The 25,256-nt window shown below is 41.8% G+C and overlaps 2 protein-coding genes and 1 long non-coding RNA gene across 7 annotated transcripts in view; 1 reads left to right on the top strand and 2 right to left on the bottom strand.

Annotated features, from left to right (window-relative positions):
- Window positions 1-17,514, top strand: part of LOC126962058 (uncharacterized) — a 155,647-nt gene extending 138,133 nt beyond the window's left edge. For all 3 annotated transcript variants that reach the window (XR_007728574.1, XR_007728575.1, XR_007728573.1), the window contains 2 exons: window positions 12,531-12,771; window positions 14,013-17,514. This is a non-coding gene — a long non-coding RNA (uncharacterized LOC126962058). The remainder of the gene's footprint in view (window positions 1-12,530; window positions 12,772-14,012) is intronic.
- LGI1 (leucine rich glioma inactivated 1) overlaps window positions 1-17,896 on the bottom strand; it is a 40,004-nt gene extending 22,108 nt beyond the window's left edge. For all 3 annotated transcript variants that reach the window (XM_050802789.1, XM_050802791.1, XM_050802790.1), the window contains exons 1-2: window positions 17,330-17,896; window positions 16,858-16,929 (exon numbers count right to left, since the gene is read on the bottom strand). In XM_050802789.1, the coding sequence (XP_050658746.1) occupies window positions 16,858-16,929; window positions 17,330-17,544 (287 nt within the window). In that variant the 5' untranslated portion in view covers window positions 17,545-17,896. The remainder of the gene's footprint in view (window positions 1-16,857; window positions 16,930-17,329) is intronic.
- Window positions 1-25,256, bottom strand: part of SLC35G1 (solute carrier family 35 member G1) — a 400,995-nt gene that overhangs the window by 127,047 nt on the left and 248,692 nt on the right. The window lies entirely within an intron of this gene.

Below are 25,256 nucleotides of genomic sequence, written 5' to 3'. Positions count from 1 at the left end.
ATTTGTTGAACAAAGAGGAATTCACTTTACATTAAATTCTGATCCTTACCAAATTACTGGATTAAATGTTTCTTACAGCAGGAATTCGCCCTTATTTGTTTTTGTGTCCCCAGTCCCGAGCACAGTTCCTGGAGGAATAATGTTTGTTGAACTACATTTCAAGGACTAAAACCTCTGGTGAGAACTACAAATGCATATGCAAAACTATGGATGAATATTCGAGGAAAGGAGCCAAAACACAATAAAGTACATCCTATATGATTATACTTATATAAAGTACAAAAGCTAATGTATGCTGCTAGAATCAGGAGAGTGGTTACCCTTGGAGGCAAGGAGCAATTGGGAGGGAACACAAGGGGCATCATTTGGGGTAAAGATAATACTGAATTTCTTGACCTGGGTGCTGTTTACAAGGGTGTTCACTTTGTAAAAAGTCATTGAGATGTACATTTATAACATGTGCACTTTTTCTTTACATATATTATACTTCAATTTAAAAGTTTCTTATAAAAAAAAAAAAAAACCCCTCTGGCTAAGATAATAATGAATACCATAATCTCTCAATTCTAAATTCAATTGTAGTTTCTATGGAAAAAGATGTATAAAATTAGACATACATTCTAAAGATAGTTGAGTGGGCTATCCATTTTATTATCCTACGTATACTTAAAAAGACTCCTACATCATATTCTATACAGAGGATGAAACTCTGACCCTTAATTTGTATGGATTCTTCTAAATATGTTTGATTTCATTATTATAATTTGTTATTGAACCAGATACGTTAAAGTATTCCACAGTCTCTATTAAGGGAAACTGTGCCCAACCCACCCCACCTACACAAAAAACAGAACTGGGGCAGACCACGGTGGCCATGTTTTACACTACACAACCTCTGTCCCTTTCCACAGAGTAGTCAGTCTCTAAACCAACCAGCATCCCATGGCCCAAGTAGCCTGGTTTAAAAAGGTGAGTTGGGCTAAGATGAGACCCTTGTTGGGGATCTGGAATTGGCCGACTGAGAAGTGCAGCCACCTGGTAGAGAAGCTAAAGGATAAAGGATGCCTTAGGGTTGAGTTGGATCCATGGTAGGCAAAAGTATGTGCAACGAATGCTTGGGAGAGTGCAGAATGGTCATGGAGACCTCACCAAGGGAAGTTTTTTGAAGACTGGTATGGGAGAGATACCTAGATCTGTGTTGGAACCTGAGCCAAGGCTTCTGAATGCTGCTTGCTCTTGGAATCACCTGGACAGCATCAAAAATACTGATGCTTGGTTCCCACTCTCGGGGATTCTGGTAAAATTCTAAACCTGGGGTGTTGCCTGGGTTACTGAAAAGCTCCCTAGGTGACTCATATGCAGCCAGGGTTGCACATGGTAAGCTTCCCAGGTCAGTCAAAACACTGTCCCCTTTACCTGTGGTGACCAAGGGGCCTCTGCTCCTTGCAGCAAGTCTGCCTGGAGCAGTTGCTGTGGGGCGTGGAGGAGCTGTGGACTTTCTTGTCCCTATAACTCCGTGTAGCCTAGAGTCTGCAATAATATGAGTTGGAAGTGACAACTATCCTCACAACAGCAGCAGCATCATGGAGGGGTTTCTGAAACCAACGGACCGTCCAAATGACCTCGTTACTCTGAGCCACAGATCAGTGATCTGGACCCTGCAGGCGTGCCAAGCAGTCAGCCCGTGGGTTTGTGCAGAGGTGGTGCAGAATTTGCCCTCTGCCCCAGTTCCATGGGAACGTTGGAGGTTTCTCCTCTTTTTTTAGGGAAGCATTTTCCTAAGAAGCCAGGCATTTTCCCCTAGAATTTTGGTGGAGGTGGACACAGGGGTGTGCCTGATCTGTCTATACCCTCCCCCAAGGGCTGTGCACTTATTAATTCAGTAAGACAAGGGGCTGTGGGAGGAGAGGGGAGGATTTTTTCTTCAGCAACCACGGGAGTATGTTTCCTTACCAGAAGGGAGATTTAGAAAAATCATTTATATGAACTGTGGATTCCAGGCAGGTACTAGCTTATTCTTTGAATAATGATCTTTGCCTTCATAATAGCCTACATGTCATAGACTCCTGCCTGGATTATCTTATTTGGTCTTTAGAACAACTCTATGAAAGTAGTAAAGCAGGTAAGATCTATTTGACAGAAGAGGAAACTGAGGCCCAGAAGGCTACTAAACGCTTTCCTTGAGGTCACAAGGCCCAAGACCCCTGGTTCAGTACCCCTTTCCACACACTGGGTGACCTCTCAGCATAGGTCTCAGGTCACATAATGACATAATAACCATGTTCTGGCGAGCAGCCATAATACCACCACTCAGCTCATATGGATTTAAGAAAAGTAATTAAACAATAATGCCTTTCTTAGAGGAATTAATTAATCAGCGTAAGCGGTCTTAAAATCACATCCAGATCATATCAATCTGTGTTTTTCAAGTAGAAAGTTTAAAAATTTTGAACACACTTTGTGAGGTTTTTCCAGTTTTTTTTTTTTTTTTTTTTTTTTTTTGACAAAGTCTCACTCTGTCACCCAGGCTGGAGTGTAGTGGCGCGATCTCGGCTCACTGTAACCTCCGCCTCCCTGGCTCCAGCAATCCTCCCACCTCAACTTCCCAAGTAGCTGGGACCACAGGAGCACAACACCAAGCCTGGCTAATTTTTGTATTTTCTTTTTTTTTTATAGAGACTGAGTTTTGCCATGTTGCCCAGGCTGGTCTTGAACTCCTAGGCTCAAGCGGTCCACCTGCCTCGGCTTCCCAAAGTGCTGAGATTACAGGCATTAGCCACCATACCCAGCCTTGAATACACTTTGGTGAATTCTGTTTATAAATAATACATGCTCATTGTAGAAATTCTGGAAAACACAGAAAAGCTTAAAGAAGAAAATGAAGTGCACCATAATCATACTACCCAAAGACACTGATATGCATATGCATAATACACATATGGTATATACATAAATGTATTTCTAAAATTGACATCATATTATATTATTGTGTGTCCTTTTCATTTGCTTATTATATCATGAACAATTTCTCATGACAATCAAGTTTTCAAAAATACAGTTTCCATAGATTAGTAAGTTTTGTATTATGGATATATCATGATGTAACTTTTTCTTATTATTGATTCCAATGTTCACTATTATAAAAATGATTATAACCATCCTCATATATAAATATTTTTCCTATCTCTACTTGTTTCCTTATGATAGACTTAGGATAGATTTCTAAAAGTACCATTATTAGATTATGGATGGTTTTTAAATCTCTGGTTCTTCACTGCTGACTTGTACCAAATTACATGTCCAACTCTGAGTATGGAAATGCCTATCTGACCATATCCTCACCAACATTTAAAATTATCATTTTTATTTCTTTTTCTATGAAATCATGTCCTTTGACTCCTTTTGTTGCTTTCTAAGCACTTTTTATTTATTAAGGATATTACTTAGTCTTTTCCTAATTCTTTTGATGCTGAAAGTTTTTTCCTACTGATTACTGATTTGCCTTTTCATTAATGATTTTTAACATAGAGAAGTTTAAATTTTTATTTAACAAAATATATCAACTCCTATTATGTATTATTTCTTTGCTTTTAATTTTTTTTTTTTTTTTTTTTTTTTGAGACAGAGTTTCACTCTTGCTGCCCAGGCTGGAGTGCAATGGCATGATCTCGGCTTACTGCAACCTCTGCCTCCCGGGTTCAAGTGATTCTCCTGCCTCAGCCTCCCGAGTAGCTGGGATTACAGGCATGTAATCCATGTAATCCACCATGGCATGTAATCCACCATGCCTGGCTAATTTTTGTATTTTTAGTAGAGACAGGGTTTCTCCATGTTGGTCAGGCTGGTCTCGAACTCCCGACTTCAGGTGACCCACCCTCCTGGGCCTCCCAAAGTGCTGGGATTACAGGCGTGAGCCACCGCTCCCAGCCTGCCTTTATTCTTTTTTTAAAATCTTTTTTTAATCTTTTTTTTAAATCATGAATTTAGGGGGTACAAGGGCAGTTTTGTTACATGGATATATTGTGTAGTGGCGAAGTCTGGGCTTTTGGTATAACCATCACCCGAATAGAGTGCAATACACCCGTTAAGTATTGCATCATCTCTCCCTTCCTCCTACCCCCCACCCTTCTGAGTCTCCAATGTCTATCATTCCACACTTTGTGCCCATGAGTACATATTATTTAGCTCCCACTTATAAGTGAAAACATGCAGTATTTGACTTTCTGAGTTATTTTACTTAAGATAATGGCCTCCAGTCCATCCATGTTGTTGCAAAAGACATGATTTCATTCTTTAAATATCCTTTCCTGTCTTCAGATCAAGGAAATACTGCCTACATCTTCCCCTTAACATTTTCTTTTTAGCTCTTAATACATTTGGGACTTACTTTTATGTATGGTGTGAGGGAAGACACTGCCTTGTTATTTTCTAAATATTTACCCAAATTTACCCAAAGCTTTCTGTTGAATAATTAACAGAATTTACAGAATCTCCCCTACTCAAGTGTGTGATATCCTTCAAATGTCTGCCACTTTGTTTTTTTGTTTGTTTGTTTGTTTTTTGCTTTTTTCTGGCATTTTCCAAGGATCAAATCTTGGATTTATTTTTTATTCCCACTGTTTTCTAATTTATTATTTTATCTTTTCTTTACTGCTTTTCTCCTGATTTCCTTAGGATGCTTACTAAGTTTAGTGCTCAATCATATACTTTTATTCTTTCTGAATAAAAAACGAAAGTATTTAGAAAATGGAACTTTACCTTGTGTAATGCATCCAGTAAGTTTTGCTCCATACTTATCTCTTAAAATTGCGTATTTCATTTCAATGGGAATTTAGAATAATATTCTTAAAATTCCCTGTAATTGTGTTTTTTTTTTAAGCTTTCATAATTTCATTATTAATACTAAACTGGGATCAGAGGATGTGGCCTGTAAAATGCTAACACTAAGCTCTAATTCCTCCAGATTCCGCTGTCTATAGGGATGCGTCATGACTAAGTGACACTTTCACACTAAGGCCATAAAGCTGTTAGGGGATTCCTGGTTGAACGGAGAGGTAGGACACACAGAATTTACTTCAAAAGGAACGGAAAAGTAGGCAGCAGGGTTAGCATGGAGCTCAGAGTTCAGAGGGAACTCAGGGCCAGCAACAGAGAAGTAAATGAAGAAGCAGAAGATCTAAGAACGAGGATATAGCTACAGGGGGTCAAGGTCAAGGCTGCCCAAATTCCAGGTGAGAGGCCAGAGACGGGAATGCATAAGAGCGAAAGGACTGGGCAGGCTCATGTGTTGGTGCTAAGTCTGGTGCGCCACTGAGGTGGTTGCCTGTCCTGGGGCCTCACCTCTCCAGAGGCCAGGGAAGCAGCACACTGAAGAGGGAATCAGGAAGCCTAGGTCCTAATATAAAATAGACCATAAATTCTGTGTCCTAGAGCATACCACTTCTCTCTATGTTGTAAAGCAAGGAGACTAGACTAGATCATTTGTGAGGTCCCTTGTAGCTCTAAAGATGTATGAGTCTATCCTTATAGCACTGCAGCCTTCATTCATGGAAGAGTAAGCATGTGGAGTCTGGGGAGCGGGGAGGCGGGTCTGCAGATGGCTGAATAGTTGGGGGAAGGGTGACTCCTGCTGAGAAAAGTTCCCATTGTCTCAAACTAGACTGCTCATTTGGTCCCGTGCCAGGCACCCTGGCTCTAATGACACGTACTTCTTCAGACCCTCTCCAGTCACCTGTAATATCTTGATTGCCATTAGAATTGTATCTGGCCCATCAGTGGCCTGCATCCCATCTTCCAGCCTAGAGCAGGTTTTCCTGGCTATGGAGGGAGATGATCTAGGGGGCTCTTCCAAATGATTCCCAACTCCGTGAAAACCACTCTGATTAAGAAGGGAGAAGTGAGTAGCCAGCACCTGGTTGTCACTTGGAGAATGAATTGATTGGATTCAGAATAGAGAATCAGGTTTCTAAGCTTGTAACTGCCAGTTATAATTGTATGTTTACACATTAAGTAGGTAAATCTGTTTCATCATCTGTTAAAATAGGATTGAGGATGCAAAAAGACTTCCTGGATGATTTTAAAAATTATGTGAGGTAATGTGTATGAGCATATCTCCAATGCTCCTGCCAAGGAATAGCTAAGCAAAGAGCACAGACATCAAATGTTGGAGCTGGAAGAGCTCTTAGATCTAGGAAAAGGACACGTGTTTTACTGCAAAGGAAACTCAGGTCCCGTGAGGATGTCACCTGCCCCAAGAAGACTCTGATTGACATCTTCTAGGATATTAGGTAGGACATGGACAGTGTGTACAAACACGAGTGTGCACACTCCCAAGTGAACATGGGTTTGTTTGCATATGTATATGTAAATGAAAGAGCACAAGATGCACAGGTTACAGCTGTTAGAAGATATGGAGGGACAGCTGCAGGGGCTTGCCAAGTTGTTTAAAGCTGGCTTTGCTTAAATGATTCAAACCCTTTGGTTTTTACTAATATTCTCCTTTATCCAAAAGAATAGGGCTGGTTAAGTGATAATTAATAATAGGCTGATGATTCACTTTAGTTAAATGCACACATTCTAAGTGCATGTGCCATGTGAATAATTTACATTTGAATATTTTAAAATATGCTCCTAATACAGAAAAGCATTAAAATTGGAAGCATCACACAAGTACATTATTTGACAGTTCTTTTTGACTCTCAATCTTGAAAATTCAGCTGATCCTTAATTAGATTACCAACTCTTCAACCTGGATTGATTGGAATGACCTAAATTTGGTTCCACACTAACCTGAGGGTGGGGGGCACTCCAGAGAGATACGTAGTCCAACTCCTCTTTTTACAGATGAGGAGACTGAGGCTGGCAGAGGTTAAGTGACTTAACCAAGGTCACATCTTTTGTCAGTGGTGGGGCTAGGATTAGGATGTGGATTTTAGATTTGCAGGGATGTCCTTGACATGCACACTAGCAAACATTTGAGCATGTGCCCACTCCGTTTTGAGTGGTAACCCCCATTTGGTAATCCCCAATTCTCCTGGGATTATCTCTCATCCCAGGGCAGTGAAAACTCTTCTCTGCTAGGAATTGGCACAACTAGTCAGCAGCCCACCCTCCCCGTGTGTTTATAAAATCACCCTGGATCTCCCCGGTCCTGGAACACCAAGGAGAAGGGCCTACTCCATGCCAGCCCTCATCTTCAACAGTTTGACATCTGATTTTAATCCTCAGATGAACACTAAGATGTAGGTTTTATATTCTCCACGTAAGAGATAAAGAAAACCAAGGTGAGGGAGGTGAAGTGATTTGAAGCTTGGAAGTGGCAGAGCTGGGATTCCAGGCTAAGGCTTGTTCTCTCCCTTCCCGACTTCCCCAGGACTGGTGAGTGGCCATGAGGAAGCCAACTCCCTCTTTTTAGTATCAGCCCTGCCCAGTATCTGCTGGAAACCTACAACAGCCTTGCCCACAGTATATACTCCCAGAGTATATTCCCTGGAACGCACGACCTTCAAGGGGTTAATAGGTTTATGTGCACAAAGACTGGCGGATACATTTAGGAAAAGTGGGTTAAAGAAGTTAATCAGAGTTCTTAACTATGCCTTTTCTATCCTTAAGTAAATTGAGACTCTTCAAAATGAAATTCAATATACAGTTTCCTAATCTCACTGATAATGGGACTCTTTTATCATTGAGCTTCCTACAAAATGAATATTCCATGGAACACACCCAGGGAAATGCTTGTTTAGCCATTTAGAAAATAGCTGTGATGAGGCCGGGCGCGGTGGCTCACGCCTGTAATCCCAGCACTTTGAGAGGCCGAGGTGGGTGGATCACGAGGTCAGGAGATCGAGACCATCCTGGCTAACACGGTGAAACCCCGTCTCTACTAAAAATACAAAAAATTAGCCGGGCGTGGTGATGGGCGCCTGTAGTCCCAGCTACTCGGGAGGCTGAGGCAGGAGAATGGCGTGAACCCAGGAAGCGGAGCTTGCAGTGAGCTGAGATCGCGCCACTGTACTCCAGCCTGGGCGACAGAGCAAGACTCCGTCTCAAAAAATAATAATAATAAATAAATTAAATAAATAAAAAAAGAAAAGAAAATAGCTGTGATGAAACCTGCTCCAAGTAAAAACAGTGAGAGTATATATTTACACTCAGAAGCCTTTTCCTGTTGAATGAGCTGCAAGCAGTCATCTCCTTCCTCCAAAAGCTGGAGATATAGTGGGAGGTCCCTAAAGAAGGGGTGTGTACTAAACCCCTTGAACAGGTAGAGAGCCTACTGGGGAGGCTGACTCCCAGAGGTCACATCAACAAATCCACACTAACAAAATGGTCTCGAGTTGCTCCTTATGTGGAGACAGACCGTTTAATGTATCCATTATGATGGGATTCTTTCCACCTGCGTATCCTTTGCTATCCAGCCTCTCTAGAATGAGGTGGAGTATAAATAATTAAGCTAAAAATAAAGTGAATTATCATATGCATATATTTCCAAAGTACTGTATGTTCCATAGAACCAATATTCTATGAGATGTTAAGAAAAGTAAACAATTTTGAATAATTTCAGAGATGTTTCCATGCCAAGGTAACTTCATTGTAAATAACCAAGCAGGGATAGAACATGCGGTTTCCCAAATTTATTTGAGCACAGAACTCTTTTCTTTCAGGTCAACTGCTCCACAGGACACAAGTTTAGACAACAGTAGTCTAAGGTGTAACTTTAAAGTAAATAAGTCCTTTTTCTTTTGCTTTTTTCTTTTCTTTCTCTCTATTTTTGTTTAAGCGAGGAGATCAGAGCTTACACATATAAATGAGAGTTGCAACCTAGGGAAACTAGCTGCTCTTGCCAGCAACGCGGCCACTCTTTCAAAGGGCTTTTGAAACTCCTTTCAGTCATTGTCTCCAGGAATTAGGGCACATTCTCCTGAATACCCTTGTTAATGGCGAAGGTTGACCCTTTGAGAGGGGATTTGATTTTGGGAACAAAACTATGCAAAGTCAAGCATGATGATTCATGTTCAGGAAGAAGTAGACAGCAGTGGTTAAAAGTGAGGACATGAGTTTAAACCCCAGCTCTGCTACTTAATAGCGGCATGACATTGAGGAGGTTACCTTTTAGGACTCAGTGTTTCATTTGCAAAATGGAGATAATTATATCTACCTCAAAAGGTTACCATGATGATGACATTAAAAATGAGATCTATAAAATGCTTAGCACCAAGCAATACAAAAATAACTAATGCCTCTAATAAAACCTTGCCTGGTTTTATTGCATGGCTTGTAAACTGGAAGTAAAGACAGTTCTCAAAGGAGGGTCCAGAAATCTTTAGCCATGGAAGCACAGTTGGGCAAAATCTATGGCCCTCTATGAAGTCAAGAGTGATTTGTACGTATACATTCTAGTTTGTATTTTTAAAGATCCATTGCCTTTTGATCACATTTTACACATGCAAGCACCTGCCATCTTGCTATGTAAAAATGGGCCTAACAATTTTTTTCCAATCCTTGCTCCATGAGAGGGATACTGAAACATCATTTTATCATCAGCTACCACAGGGAGAGCCTGGTAAGGTCCCTTTGGACCTGTTTGGGAGATTGGGAATGACAATTATTGTATTAATAATCTTACAACAGCCAGTTTCATATTATGAGGTTCTTTCAATGAACAACCTAATGTATTGGCTTGTTAGAACTGATTCAATAATCTTTGTCCATTTCTTTTTATCTCTTTCTTTATTTTTTTTTTTTTTGAGACGGAGTCTCGCTCTGTCACCCAGGCTGGAGTGCAGTGGCGCAATCTTGGCTCACTGCAAGCTCTGCCTCCTGGGTTCATGCCATTCTCCTGCCTCAGCCTCCTAAGTAGCTGGGACTACAGGTGCCTGTCACCATGCCCGGCTAATTTTTTGTGTTTTTAGTAGAGACGGGGTTTCACTGTGTTAGCCAGGATGTTCTCGATCTCCTGACCTCATGATCCGCCCGCCTTAGCCTCCCAAAGTGCTGGGATTACAGGCGTGAGCCACCACACCCAGCCATCTTTGTCCATTTCTTTAACCATGCCATTTCTTTATTATATTAAAGTAACTGTTTGTAGAATACAACAGAATTTTAAGATAGGAAGAGACCTTAGATGTAATCAAATGCAAGGGTCTCAAAATGCCAACCTATGTTTGTTTGGTCTTTATCCTGTTTAAAAATCTATTTCCAGATTTCCACCTTCCCCTAAAAATTAGGAAGGTAGGGCTCCATATGTATGTACCACATTCCCTTCAGCAATAGTCAGTTGGAGCAGGGGATGTCATTTTTAGGTAAGACATGTCTTCTCTGGTTTACCTCAGTCACCACTACTCCCTATTGTCTTATACTCAACTGCTTCCTTCATTGATCTTACCACCTCAAACCCCACTAGCATTTGAGTTTCAGAACCACAATTTAATCTACCTTTAATATTTTATGCAATAAAAGCTGAGGTCCAGTGATATTTTGTGACCTACCCAAGGTCATGCAGCCCAATAGTGGTCAAACTGAATTTCAAACCCGTATCTCCTGACTTCTCCTTCAGGCCCCTTTCTATGCTACCATAGAACCACTCATCTGAAGACTGCCGATGTTAATTATTTCAACAAAATCTGGCATGTTTTGCAAAATGTGGTGCCAGTCATTTTATTCATGAGGAAGAAAGGAGAGGGTTATGACTTTTTTTTGAAAGGTAAATAGTTCATGTTTCCTGCGAGAAGTATTTAAAGAAAAGGTTTCTCAGCAAGTTCTGCTGGAGAACTGTGTATAGAACCACAAAATGTTTAAAGCTGAGATTATTGGCAAATGCAGATTATACAATCAGACACTAATCTGATGTTACGGTAGTTCCAATTAAAGCGATTTTCAGATACTGTAGTAAAGCTAATGTGTATTGAGTTACAGGAACCTTGCCAAGCATTTTCCATGCACTGTTTTACTTAATCCTTACTGTAAATCTGTGCAATAGGTACTATGGTTCTTCCTCATTTTGTAGAGATAGATATCAAGACTTGATTAAGCTTGCCCCAAATCACACAACTAGTAAGCAGCAGAGTGGGGATTTGAACCCATGCTTATCTGCCCACAAGCCTGTGTTGTCTGCCTCATTGCCAGCTCACCAGGGTCAGCTGTTTTGATATTACAGCTGATGCTGTGAAGCCCTTGCAGACATTTTGTAGCCCATGTTAGCCACAGCATCAACAACCAGCAAGCATCACCATCATCACTAATCAACTGAATATCATTTTGAACAAAATGAGAACACTTATCAAGACTACATTATAATACATTTAAGCAGGCCAGACAAATACCTGTAATCCCAGCACTTTGGAAGGGTGAGGTGGGAGGATTGTTTGAGACCAGGAGTTCGAGACCAGGAGTTCAAGACCAGCCTGGGCAACATAGCAAGACCTCATCTCTACTTACATAAAAATAATTTTTTAAATGAAACCAATGCATTCAAATACAGGCAAAGTATAATTTACCATATCAAGAATCACTACCAGCCTGGAGCTGCCATATCAGGGTGAAAAGTGACAGCGTGTCACTCATCTTTGTGTCCCTCACAAAGCCCAACATTTTACCTGCTACCCAGTAGAGTCTCAAAACATGTCTGCTAAAATGGGAGGCTTTTGTTTTCATTTTGTTGCTGCTTGCAACTATACAATAAATAAATACTTGTTTTGGCTAAGCAGGTACTTAAATAAATCAAAAAGGCAATTATCTTTGTGTTAATGATTTTTCTTTTCATATTAATAGTGCTTAACTAACATTTCCCTCTGGATGTCCGGTCAGACTGGATAAAGGAGCATCCTACCCTTCCCAGGACAGACTAGTCAGCCTCTTCAGTCCAACTAAAAACCAAGGAGGCCAAATGTGAAGTCAGCGTGGGACAAAAGAGATTCAAGCGGTGGGTCTAACGAAAGGCTTAGATGCTTTGGTTTGAAATCTGGTATGCTGGAAATCTCTGCTGAGGAAGTTTGAATTTACAACTTCATGAGCAAATATCTCCTCGAGGTTTTTTAGTTCGGCTCACTTCCCAGACCTCCACACCATTAGTCCACATGAACTCAGATAGAGTGCACCAAACATCAGAAAGAGTGTGAACATGACCAGCACTATCTGCTGAGAGTAACACAGGAGCCTTCAGCACAAAATCAATGGAAACATAAACTGGATTCAACAAATATATGGGAAGCCATGTCTGGGCTTTTCTCTGGGACCACAGCTTGTGGGTGATCCTCCAAGAAAGACACAAGGCAGATACAAGCACCATAGCTCTAATAAATGGCACACAGTGCCAGACATCAGTAAAGTCTAGAGAATTTGAGAATCAACAGAGGTCATAGAATGAGATCCTGCAGAACTTGTTTGGGCACGTGTGTGTGTGTGTGTGTGTGTGTGTGTGTGTGTGTATGTGTGTGTGTAAAGTCAATGGTGTGAGTGATAACCCTGGACAAATAGAAAGGGCCAAATGCTATGGACGGCAGCTCAGGTGTCTGGACTTTCTCTGTTTCTAGGGAGTCATGAAAGCATGGAGAGCTGTGTCTCAGGAAAGGCAACGCTAATGGAGGTGGGTCAGATGGGAACTGCAAGCAAACAGGGAGGCATGGAGGCTCCTGCCACAGCCTGTGAAACAGTGAATGAAATGCAGCCTCAATGAAGGCAATGGTGCTGTGGTGAAGAGGAGGAGGCAGATTCTCATGCTGTTGGACAGGATACGTGTCCAGGGGGAAGTGGATAGTGAAAGAGAGCGGTCAGGTAACTCTGAAATTTCTTGTCTGAATAACTGAAAGGATGAAATACGCTTTCAGAGAAAACATTTGTGGCGAGCGCTAGTTTGTGTAGTTACGAGAATTAATTCGCTTCAGATAACAAACCTGTACGTGGACCCTTGAATCTAAAATAAAACTTTAAAATGATTTTTAAGAAAGTAAAAACAAAAAGAAGTAATTAGTTAAAAAGTTAAAGATTAGATCTATGGATCATTGGGCAAATTGTAGACAAAACAGCCTAGATGCTTTTTGGTCCATCATGGGGACATCAGCTGGGTATAAACCAAAACATGCTCATCTATAACCAGCTAATAATTCCTCCAAAAGCACCCTTGGCTGATAGGTCTGGCTTGAGTGGTCATTGAAGACTGCTAAATTATAGGCTTGTAATATAAGGAGGAATAGAAAAAGGTAGCAATTGCTTTAAAGGTAAAGGAGACCATGGGTATTTTTTCCCGGACAGATCATATTTTGAAGGACTAAATGATAAAGCCTTAGTAAGGATGGACTGATTCCTTCCTTTGTTCATGTCTTTTGCTTTTCCATTGTTTTTATTTTTTAATTTCTTATGGATCATGTATTTATGTGTTGACTGTGGATTCATTTTTAAAATAATGCCATTCCCCTCCTTTGACCCTGAAAGATCAAAGATCAATTCTGTCTTTCAAACAAGACCACATCCAGTTGGAATACTAAGAAATTTTTTCTGGTCACATCGGATTCTTACATGCAGTGTTTTTGTTTTGTGTTATTTTATTTGGGTATGATACTAAAACTACCCTGGAAATCACTCCCTGAAAATAGAACACTCTCAGGAATTACAGGGGTTTAGTTAATTAAAATACATTATAAATGGGTGATGACGTGGCCACATTTTGTCCTCTTAAATTGGAATTTCACTTCCATCATGAGCCCATATCATTGGGGATTTCAGTCTGCAGTTGAGAAGGAACAGGGCTGTAATGTGTGAAAACACATTTCTCTAAATTCCATTCACTAAAAGTACCACTTTCTATCACTAAAAGCAAGCTAGAATGCATAATCATTGTCATTGGTTATGTTTCAAAACTGGCCCTATGTAAAACATGAATGAAATTGCATTTGCTTTGGAAAGGTTTTTGTTGTTACGTTTAAAACCATAAATGAGATTTTTTAAAAAATGTATTTTACAACTAATCTGATGAATTTGTATTGAATAATTTTATTCTTTCTCTCTCCTCTCTACAGAATGTGGGTTTCTGTTTTTCTTGTTCTCCAACACAAACTGCCAGCCACGGCCTACCAGGATCTTTTCCCAAACACTGCATGTAACTGAAGATACCATGTCTGTTTTCCTCAGTACCCCAGACTGACATTTCAACAAGTACTTCTCATCATGGCTTTTGCAGAAGCTCTGAAAAAGCATCTGGGGGCATAACGACATTATCAGATTTTTAGGGTGGATGATGGAAATAGGACATTTGCTTTAACCCTTCCCAACAACAAAGCAAGAAACCAACGAACTGTCTTCCTACATCAATCACGCTGAATTGATTCTGAAATTTATCTCTTCACAGTGTATGAGGGGTGAGTGTGGTAATTCACAATCACAAATGCTGCTGGAATTCATTGCAAACCTCAACGGCTTGTGCAATCTAGGCCTAATCTGGTGGTCCAATGCCGCTGGTCTTCATGTTCCAATGGGGGATTGGCAGATCATATGGGGTTTTCAGGGCACTGGACAGCCCTGTTTCACAGAAGAGACCTTTCTGTCTGGGATCCATGCATTCCCACAATTGTTATGATCGCTTCATAGTTCGTATTCAGAGCCTTCTCGTCTATTTCCTACTCACTGCACATGAGTTTATTAGGCCTTTTCCTGAGGATAGGAGGAAGCAGAGAACATTGGGCAGGAAGGATGGAGAGCAGAGTCTTTAGGCACAGGGTCCTGGAGATTAGGGACAAACTTTGGCCCCTGACAATTTTGCATAAGATCAGCACTGGCACAAGTCTACCATGTTGAGGTTAGCCAATCTGAGTTAACCGAGAACACACAGGGCGAGAATTACTCGCCTTTTGTTATTTCTGAAACCTGAACTGCTTTTAGAAATAAAGGCTGGAATGTTCCATAGGAACTCGGAGCATGGGACACGGGCATGGTACACACTCGGTTGGGCTATTTAAAAACCAGTCCCTTGGCTTCCCTCTGTGATTCTAAATACGTGTAATCACATTACCCTGCAGCAGCCGGTAACTATTTCTATAACATTGTCCAGCATCTGTGCTTGCCGTGACTGGGTCCACCCAACAAAAACAAAGCGGAGATGTGGTAACTGATTAGGTTAATCACTCCAGGCTTTCTGTGCCACAGCTAATGTCCATCTAGTGTCTACTGACACTACTCCTAGAATTTTAAGGACTGATCTATGTAACTATCCTAGGGGAAGGGAGGTGCCTTAGCATATCAAAAGGATGCTTTTTAAATGAGCCATTTATTCATTTAACAAGTGAGCACCATAAACACAATGTATCACTTTCTCAGAGACAGCAAATTCTTATCCTATGGAAGGATCTCAGCATTAGAGACTCTGCCCCTTTCTGTGGGAAAGAATCTATCTTTTTTGGATTTGTTTGATGTGCTAACACTTCCCCCAGTCACACCACTAGCCATCAATCAAATAGATAAACTCCTTAGGAATATCTAGTCAATTGTTAATCATTTGAAGACATCAGCCAGTAGAAGGACATTAGCCAACAACATTACATAATGTCAAAACAACTGATCAAGTTTGTGAATTCAACTAAACAGTCAAACCAGTTTAGGAATTTCATATAGACAAAACAATAGATTGAGTGACTTTTAGCTTTTTAGCTTGATGCAAATTTTTTAAACCCTGCCATTTATAAAATGTGTAAGCATTCGGCATACCCTATGCCAAGTGTTTTATCTACTTAAACCTTGGAAATATGTGTTCTCACTTCCATTTTAGAGATAAGAAGACTGAGGCTTAGTTAGATTTAGTAATCTGCACAAGACTGCATGCTTAGGTTCTATGAGTGGCAGGGTGAGGTTTAAACACTTGTCTCCAACGTTCACTCCATGCTGTTTGCCTCTGTGTATGTAACTTCAAACAGCCAAAATGGCCAGGTAAGGCAAGAAAATAAAAAAAATAGAAAACAAACAAGTGAAAGGCTTGGCTCCTGAATCATGCAGTTAAGATAGCCAAGACTCAGCTGATCCACAATTGGCTAGTGCTGCCCATATCCCTCCAGCTACAAACCAAGTCTGTGACCTGATAACCTAAGTCCTGGGAGACCTCTTGACCCCCATGTGATACCGCTATAAGAAGTAGGACTCTAACTGCCAAACATTACACATCAGAACAAATTTTACGTGTTCCATTATGCCTGTGAACAGATCTGATTTCTTAGTCAAATATTATTTTTTTGAATATTTTCAGGCATAGAGTGAATATGTGGTTCCCTTGTGGCCAACTCAAAACATATAGCAGAGAGTAATCCTTTGCACTATTCTATATTAATATTTTCTTTCCCTCCTTGTAAGGGAACTAGTTATAAATTAGATGAGATTAAAAAACTGTCTCTTGAGAATTGATATTTTAAGGAATTACCTAGAAAGAGCTGAGGTGTTTTCTTCCCCCACATGGTAAATCATACAGAGTAGCAGCCTGCCCCAGATCCCCGGGAGACAACATCTTGAACACATATGTTATGCTGGGTTCTGTATTGACTAATTCAAAAACTCCAGGGCAAAAGAACCAAAGTTCCCAAGTTAAAAATGAAAGTAAAATAGTGGAATGGAATTGGGATCATTGCTGCAACATTCCAACAACTTCATGAATAGCCATTAAAGTAGACAGCACGACAGGTTAACAAATTTACCATTGTAAGACTCAATCTGCACTGTTGGTGTGAAGTCGCAAACAAACCCATCTACCTCTCACTTTACTGATATTCTGTTTTCTCAGAAATAGAATCACATTGGACAAAATTAATATCGAGATCATTTTACTAGAAGGCTTATCCAAATATATGCCATATTAAAAATAGTCATGATATAAATATTTCTCACAAGAGCTGCAGCGATGGTGTGAATAAAAAACTCCCTTCTGAGATTTCAGTAAAACCAGATCTCACAAAGGATCTGAAAGAAAACAAAAAACAGAAAACAAACAAACAGACACACACAAAGAGACACACACACACAGAACAAACCTTATGTTAATCCGGTTTAGCATAACAGTGACTATTTTGACACTATTTTATGAAGTACGATACTATTCCTTCCCGGATGAAGTAAGAGAAATGAATCGGCTACAGGTTTCTCATGATAATGTTCAGGGCTGGAGGTATCTAAGCATGTTCGGTAGCAGCTAAAAAAATCAAAAATTCTAAATGCAGCAAATGTTAGCACCGTCAAATGGCCATGCATGCAAGAGGAATCTCTCTCTCCATGCCCTTCTACAAATACATGCAAAGCCCCAAATCCACCGGCTGGAATTTTTAAATCGTAAATTACATATCAAAATGCTTACGGGCCTTACAATGAGATAACATCAGGAGGAACGGTGCGTGGAATGGATCTGGCATTCTCACATAAAGCATTATCTTTGGTACAAGTACACACGGCAGGGCATTTTGGCTTCGCTGGTTTCTTCCCCTCAGTCAGCAAAAGCGCAGATAAGAGACATAGGAAATAAGCAATTCTTTTCAGGGGAATGCAGGCATTTCCCATCCTTTTGCTTCTTTCTGATTCCATGCAGTCGAGAAAATATCCCCAACCATGAACAGGGCTTCTGGAATTCAGATGGTGATTGTCTTGCTCTAAGAACAGGTCACATAGGAGTCCACCCTTTTCCTCTGCCTCTGTATCTCTGCTTTTTCAAAACAGAGACCTGCAGCTGATTCGTGAGCTTCTCCTCGCTCCAGCAATGCACTGCTCGGGGGAAGAGACCTGTGAGGTACTGTGAGATGGGAGGGATCCAACTGCTGGAGGAGAGAGCCGACTTGCATCACCACGAAAACACTGAGCACAGACCAGCCTTCGAAGGCAAAGTGAAGTGATGTCACAGAAAATAAACAGCTTTCTGCTTTCACCGGGAGGCCCTTTAATTGTTACCAAAAATAGGACGGCATTATGTCTTATTAGTGAGTGGGTGGGCGGGTGGGTGGGAGCAGTCATCTTGCATAGGATGTCGGCAATCTCAGAAACCTCTGGGAGTCTGCTTTTCATGTAGCAAACAACCTAGTAAGAAAAACTAGCTTTGGAGCCAGCCCTGGCTGGAAAAAAATGAAGTTAAATGAAACTCTCTCCGCAACACTGGGCTAAAACCTTTTGCTGTTTCTTGCTGAGCCTACCTGGCTGGTGCCATCAGTGAAAGACAAATCAGAACAGATGAAGAATGTGACTTTCAGGGGATAAATGTGAGTAAATACTTTTCTGGCATTTATTAACTGTCATGAATGATTGATTTTCCTATCCCCCTGGGTCCCCCACGTAATTCATTCTCTCCTTCCGTGACAAGGAAGGGAAACAGAAGTGCGGACCCTCTCTGTGTATAATCCACCTCCCTCTCTTCTCCTACCCTCCCTTCTTTGGCAGTAGCACCAGAAGCCTGGAAGGAACTCCCTGCCAGCAGGAGGCGGCCAGCTCTAGCTTCCTGGGGCTTTGAAAAAGGCCTGGCTCAGTCCCGAGGCTGTGACATGGTGGAGGAAATGCTGGACTAAGAACCAGACACCTGGCTTTGAGAACGCAGGTCTGCTGTGAACTCACTGAATCTATTCTCCTGTCTGTACAATGGGGATGATAGTAGAGATATTCTGGAATTAAATGAAAATGACCGGCTATGTTACTCATGTACTCGATAGGTGAGGATGGGCTGTTGGAAAAGAAAATTCATTTAAAGAAGCAATCAAGAGGCCCTGGCCCTGGGGTGGGGTAGTTTAGTGCAAGAGAGTAGGAAGACTCTTGGGATGGAGGAAGAGGAGGAAAACAGTCCCGTGGGTTATTTCACTATGGTGAAGGTGGCCATCCTTCAAGCTGGCACGACCAGCCTGGGATATTAGTCCACATTCCTTTCTCCTCTAGCTTCTTAGACTGACAATATTAAAAGGACTGCTTGAGCAAATGCTATTTTGACATAACCTCATTCTGCATCAGAGCTCAAAGCATTGCCATTCTACCCTTTCGCTCATGCGGCTGGCCCCATGCTAACTTCAATCCCTTGTTCAGTTCTCTGTAAGCTCTTTGCAGGGCACAGTGGCGTTCATGTGCATTCTCACATTTGATAACTGTCTGTTTACCCCAGAAGACTGCAAGGTCCACGAAGTTAGAGACCCTGCTAGGAACCCAGGGCTTATGTAGCATTGTGCATGTAGCAGGCAACCTGGTGGCTATACCAGCAACAGCAGAGTGTACAGTCCATTCATGGTCATGCCCAGCCAAATAACTTACAGTTATACCTTGCAGTTCTCATAAAGAGATCTAACCTAGTCAAGGAAGTCAGGGGCCAATTCCCTGAAGAAGCAGTGACTGAGCTGAGTTCAGAGGTAAGGAGGAGTAGCAGAGAGGGTTGGTGAGAACACTCCAGGTAGAGGGAACAGCATACATAAAGTCTGGCTCATGATCTGCAGAGCAATGGAACACCTCTGCAGAATCAGGCAGAGGAGTGATATTATCTGGTTTGTGTTTCAAAAGGACCAGTAGGTTATTATCACTAAGTCAGTTTTTGTGGGGTTGTAAATACTGTGTGCTGTTTTTTTACAGAAGGGAAAAAGAAAAACTCTTCATTCAAGAGAAGTCATGATTTTAAAGTATATTCTACTTTAACGCTTCACTGTCAAGGACTCTGTGGAGGAGGGAATGGAGGACAGTGTTTTTAGAAGCTGTGACCTCTGGGCAAGCCTCACTTTAAACAGTGAAAGTGTCGCTTAAAAGTTGGCTGCAAGTCAGGTTTTTGTCCACTAAACCCTGCTTCAAGTGCCCAGTGGAAACTTGCTCCATAAAATAATTACGTGGTAAAAGTTTTATGGAGGATGGTTTTTATTCAAAGTCACCCCCTAAATCAACTGACTTGTAAATGATGTGTTCTGTAACTACAAAATGAAGACCCCAAGAAGCTTCAGGGACCTCAAAGATCCTGGATTCAATACCTGCATATTACAGACAGAGAAACTGAGGTACGGAGAGGACACACAGAGGCCACCACCCTGCATGAGATGAGCCCCATGGCAGAAACTTGGTTACAATGACTAATGTAATCGATCAGGCTAAGTCGCTCCCTACATTTCACTTTCAAATGTTTCAAATCATGAAGATTGCTTGACTAGCTGTTGGCTTTGTGGTATGAAGACACAGCCAAAGAAAGGGTGAGCAGTCTTTTTCTTTTGACTTGGTAAAGCTAGGAAGGCAAATGAATGAGGGAAAGAAATCATATCCATATTATTCACTTTGCAGCTGTATTTATCTGGCAGTTCAGTTTGTCAGTTCAAGGGGGAAAAGGACCATTGGGGAGGGGAGGGGAGGAGAAACTCTAAGGACAAATTACAATGGGCATTCTGAAAAGACAGTAACTTTTTATTTTTCTATGGCATTTAAGACCCAGACTTGAATTCTTTATTCAATTAAAAACACCCACTAAGGTCAGGCAAAATTTAACCATGTAATGCAGGATGCTGGTGGCCTTTTTGGGAGCAGAAACCACTTCCTGGCTCCAGAACTGGATCTGAGGAGAGACTCAGGGAGATGAGGGCAGGTTGCTGCATTGAAGTCTTGAGAGGACTGAAGAGGGGGCTCCATTGCTGATAAAGCTTCCCATCCTACTGCTCCAGGAAGCCCCAGGGAGCGCAGAGATGATGTGGGAAGCAGGAGGTGGAAGCTTAGGGGTTTCCACCATCTTGGAGGCCTTCAGATAAGGTGTAACCACCCACCTGTGGATCACAATAGGGACCCTGGGGAGAGGGGCTTGGAAAGGATTAAAGCAGAGTTGGAAGGAGGCCCAGGGAAGCCAGGAGGCCGAGCTGAGGCAGGCTCAATGCCCAGTCTGAGCTGTAGAGGAGTAGCTGAGCTCTGCACTTTGCCAGCCATATGACCATGGACCGATTTACCCTGCCTAAGTCACAGTTTTCTCCTGTGTAAAATGAGGATAATAATAGTATGTATCACATAGAGTTGTTGAGAAAATGAAATATGATAATGTATCTAAAAGTGCTTCTTGTGCAGTCTGATATGTGTGAAAGATTTATTATCATCATCACCATCATTCTCATCATGGTTGCAATAGGACTTGCATTCTGAACATGTGACTCCTGGGACCTGGGAAGCAAAGCTCTCAAATAAAAATGAGGTTAGCTGAAGCGTAGATTCACTCTGGGAAGCAGACACTTCTGAGCAGAATGACACACCGTGGCCTTGTCAAGGCTTCTGCCATGGGAAGGAACTAAGTTGCCTCCTGGAAAAAAAAAAAAATCTCACCAGTTTGGGTGAGAGTAGGAGCACCCACGCTTGGCCCAAGGACAAGGTCCAGAAGTGGAGATTTAAGGTGGTTGTGAATACAGGATGAAGACTTTTATCAGCCTACTGCCCGTGAGCAATGTAAGTTAAAAGGGAGTAAGAGGAATCTCTTTTGGGATCCCTGTAACAAAATGGGACTTCTCTCTAGTGTGGTGGGCACCACTGCGTGGCATGCAGGTGCTATAAGGAACTATGCACAATCGTGACACCAGGAGCTGCTGAAGAGATAAGATAAATAATGCTGCCATCCAGGCCTGGGGATCAGACTAAAGTCATGGAATTTTTCACCAGGAGCAGCTAAGCCTTAGTGGCCCAGCAGCAGCTCAGCCTTGATGGCCAAGGAGCAGTGACAGCCCTGCAGACATCAAAGGCACTGGGAAAGGATCCCAACAGGGAGGCAGAGCAGAAGAGAAGGAAAATGAGGGACAAGAAATAATATTTGGGAGCAAATGTACAGTGTTCCCTGGGCATCCTCAGAAAGACTGGATGGGGGTTCCTGTCTGGGGGCTTCTGGTGGTTCTGGAAGAGCTGTTGAAAGCAGAGTGAGACAGGAACAGCATGTGCCTGGTTATGATCCCAGTTTTCCCCTCAGGCTGGTGTGGCCTAGGAAACACACGTTGTGCAAGTAAACAAATCACTATTAGGAGCTTAAAAGATCAAGCTTGGCCTTGCCTCCTTTTACAAACACTCAGACATGAAAACTGGTGTCATTTTAAGCAGCTTTCTCCATAGAGCAGGGTTTGCAAAGCTGCATGTCAGATATGATAGTGAATCGGGACATCAATATCAATCTAGTGAGTAAAAGTAGAATTTGAAAAATAAAATCATTTCGAATACAAAATCAGAGCATATTGCACCAGTAAGGATAACTATTGCCTTGTGAAGGCTTTGTTTCCATTCTTTGTGTATGTATGTAGGCAGAGTTGTGATAGAAATTGTGCTTCTTTCAGTTTACAACCAAAAAAAAAAAAAAAAGAAGAAGAACAAGAGAAAACAAAAAGAAAGGGAAAAAGAAAAACTGCATGAGAGGATGCTAAAGATCCTTTCCCAACCCAGGAGTCCAAAATGGCAGGGAAATGATGTTGACTCCAATAAATTTCACTTACTGGTTGAAGTTAGCAATTAGACCTGCTGGAATATTGTTTCTGTTCTTCACTGGCTGTGTGAACTTAGGAAAGTTGCTTAGCTTCTCTGTGCCTCATCTGCAACAATGAAGTAAAAATAACAATACTATGTCTGCATTGTTGATATTAGGATTAGTGATGATGTACATGGAGAGAATGTTGCTAAAAAGGCATTGGACTACTGATAGTTCCCCTGGAAATAAGTGGGAAGTGGGCAGCGGGCCAGATCTTTAAGATTACTTAGCAGTAGTGTGCCATTAGGATTCTTTGGTAGCAAGTGACAGACACTGACTCTACCAACATAAGCGTAATCTTGTTGCCATGGTGATAGAGTGACTCACAGAATCCAAGGAAGGGTTGACCAAGCAGGATTTAGAATGAAGGAACTTGTGAAAGCTTGGGAATCTATGTGGCAGGAGCTAATGGATGATGCCCTCTGGCAAATTCAGTCCAACCTGTTCTTATCCTCATGTTCCTCCCCAAAGGATAGAGTATGATGGACTGAGCTTGTGTCAGGCGCCCTGCCCATTGCCCTGGGAAAGTAAGGCACCTTGACTGGCAATCTCACCAAAAGTGCACATGGTGGGAGAGAGGTGGTTCCACAAAAGCAAGTTGGGTACTGCTGTCAGAGCAGAGAGAACAGGCTGGGCAGGTGAAACTCAGGGATGCTCATTTGGGTAGGAGTGCTGGGCTCTAATACCTAATATCATTGGCCCTTGCCCCTAACTCAATCTCATGGTTTTAAAGAGAAATGACCAGAAGACAATTTAGACAAACAGATATGAATACTTTCTCCAAGGACAGCTAAACTTGCGTGTTCTAACTGTGGAATCCGGATTTTCACCTCTTAGAGTCCATGAGAATAAAACTTGGGCCAAGAAAGGGGTTGAGAAGTAATAATGAAAGCTGACTCCTATAAAATGCGTATTATGTGCCAGCTGCCATTCTAAAGCATTTTACGCATATTAACTCACTTAATCCTCATAATAATCCCATAGGCTAGATAGATATTACCGTTATTTCCCCTATATTAGCAGAAAAGGAAACAGAGGGTCAATAGGTTAAGTCGTGTGCCCAGGGTCCTGTAGCTAGTGAAAGGTGGTGCTGGGATGGAAACCAGGTGTCCTGGCTCTGATGTCCACAGCATTAGTCACTGCTGGTCACTGCCTCTCTGATGGGCTGTGTAGAATGAGGGATACTGTGAGCTGCTTCAAAGCTGGTAGTGCCTCACTGGCTGGGCGCTACTATTGTACTACAATTCCCAGCATGCAACTGGGCTGGCTATCATCTTAACCCCTTCTTCACCAAAAGTTCCTCACTGTCTTGGGTAAAATCTTTTTTACTGGCAAAATCTGATCTCCCTCATGGATAATTATGCAATTGAGGCATAAATGTAGATATAAGTGGCAGTAGATAGTGGAGAGGGTAAGATTCTAAGTTAAAATACCCTCCGCATTTTTTAGTATTTGAAGGAAGACATTAGAGATTACTATGGGAAAGATTTTTTTAACTTAGAAATGTGTACTATGAAAACGTCGATGGGGATGTTTTAAAGCACCCATTCTCAAACTTGGCTACACTTTAGAATCACCTGGGGAATTAAAAAAAATACTTAAAGTTTGGGTCACATTTCTAGAGGTTCTGATTTAATTGTTCTGGGGTGTGACTGTTAAAAGCTCCCTGTGAAATTCTACAGAGTTCCCCATGGGTATAAAACAGGAGGCACAGCTTGTCATGCAGTGGGGGCATATGGGGAAGCATCAGGGCTGGTCAGGGGCCCGAGGGAGCAAAGGGAAAATGCAGACAAGAGCCTTTATTGCGATTTCTGCAGGAATGGTAATGCGAGACAGAGTAAACAGGCTCAGGATTGGCTCCTTTGAATAAGTTCAGTGAGCTTTGGGGCATACGGGCTGTCCCTAGTTGTCTGTTACCTGGCCCTGGGGTGATTGGAGCAGGTGGATGGTGGCCCTGAGAGACAGCCCAATAAAGGAAATGATTGGGGGTATGGACGCTGGCTTGGTTGGTTTGCATTGGAAAGGTGTGCTCTCCCACGTGAGTCATTTACTGTCTCTCGGAATTGGCTAACCCCGGGAGGGGCAGTCCCTCCAAGGTCAGCACAGCTCCAGTTGTCAAAGCATCAGGATACAGAAAATTTAAAAACATGCTTAATATACCCTTCCACTCTTCAGCAGAAAGCAGCTAACTGGGCTTAAAGAGAATTGGCAACAGCTTGAAGCCTGGGGAACCATCCCATTAGGAGTGGTGTTCTGCAGCGAAGGAAGCAGGGGGGCCAGTGAAACCAGGAGGATTTCAGCCCCGGCCCTATTTAGCTGACCAAGATCCCAAACCTGTCCCGGAATGACACCCAGGCGAATGGGAAGAAAGGCGGCAAGTTCTGCTTTAAAAAGCCTCCTTGTAGAGACATCTGCACTCCCATGTTTACTGTAGCACTCTTCGCAATAATCAAGATATGGAATCAAATTAGATGTCCAACAACAGATGAATGGAGAGAGAAAATGTAGCATATATACACTATGGAATACTATTTAGCCATAAAAAAAAAATGAAGTCCTGTCATTCATGGCAACACGGATGTTGGAACTGGAGGACATTATGTTAACTGAAATAAGCCAAAAACAGAAAGTTAAACACCACATGTTCTCATTCATACATGGTAGCTTAAAATAGTTGATCTCATAGAAGTAAAAAGTAGAACAGGGGATACTAGAGTCTGGGAAGGGTAGGGGGAGGTGGGGGACATACAGAGAGTTTTGTTAAAGGATATAAAATTACAGCTAGAAAGGAGGAATAAGTTCTAGTGTTCTGTACCAGTGT

This window comes from Macaca thibetana, chromosome 9 (genome assembly GCF_024542745.1).
Source record: "Macaca thibetana thibetana isolate TM-01 chromosome 9, ASM2454274v1, whole genome shotgun sequence".
NCBI classification, from domain to species: Eukaryota; Metazoa; Chordata; class Mammalia; order Primates; family Cercopithecidae; genus Macaca; species Macaca thibetana.
The sequence above is the reverse complement of the archived record's forward strand: the minus strand, read 5'-3'. Positions and strand labels throughout refer to the sequence as shown.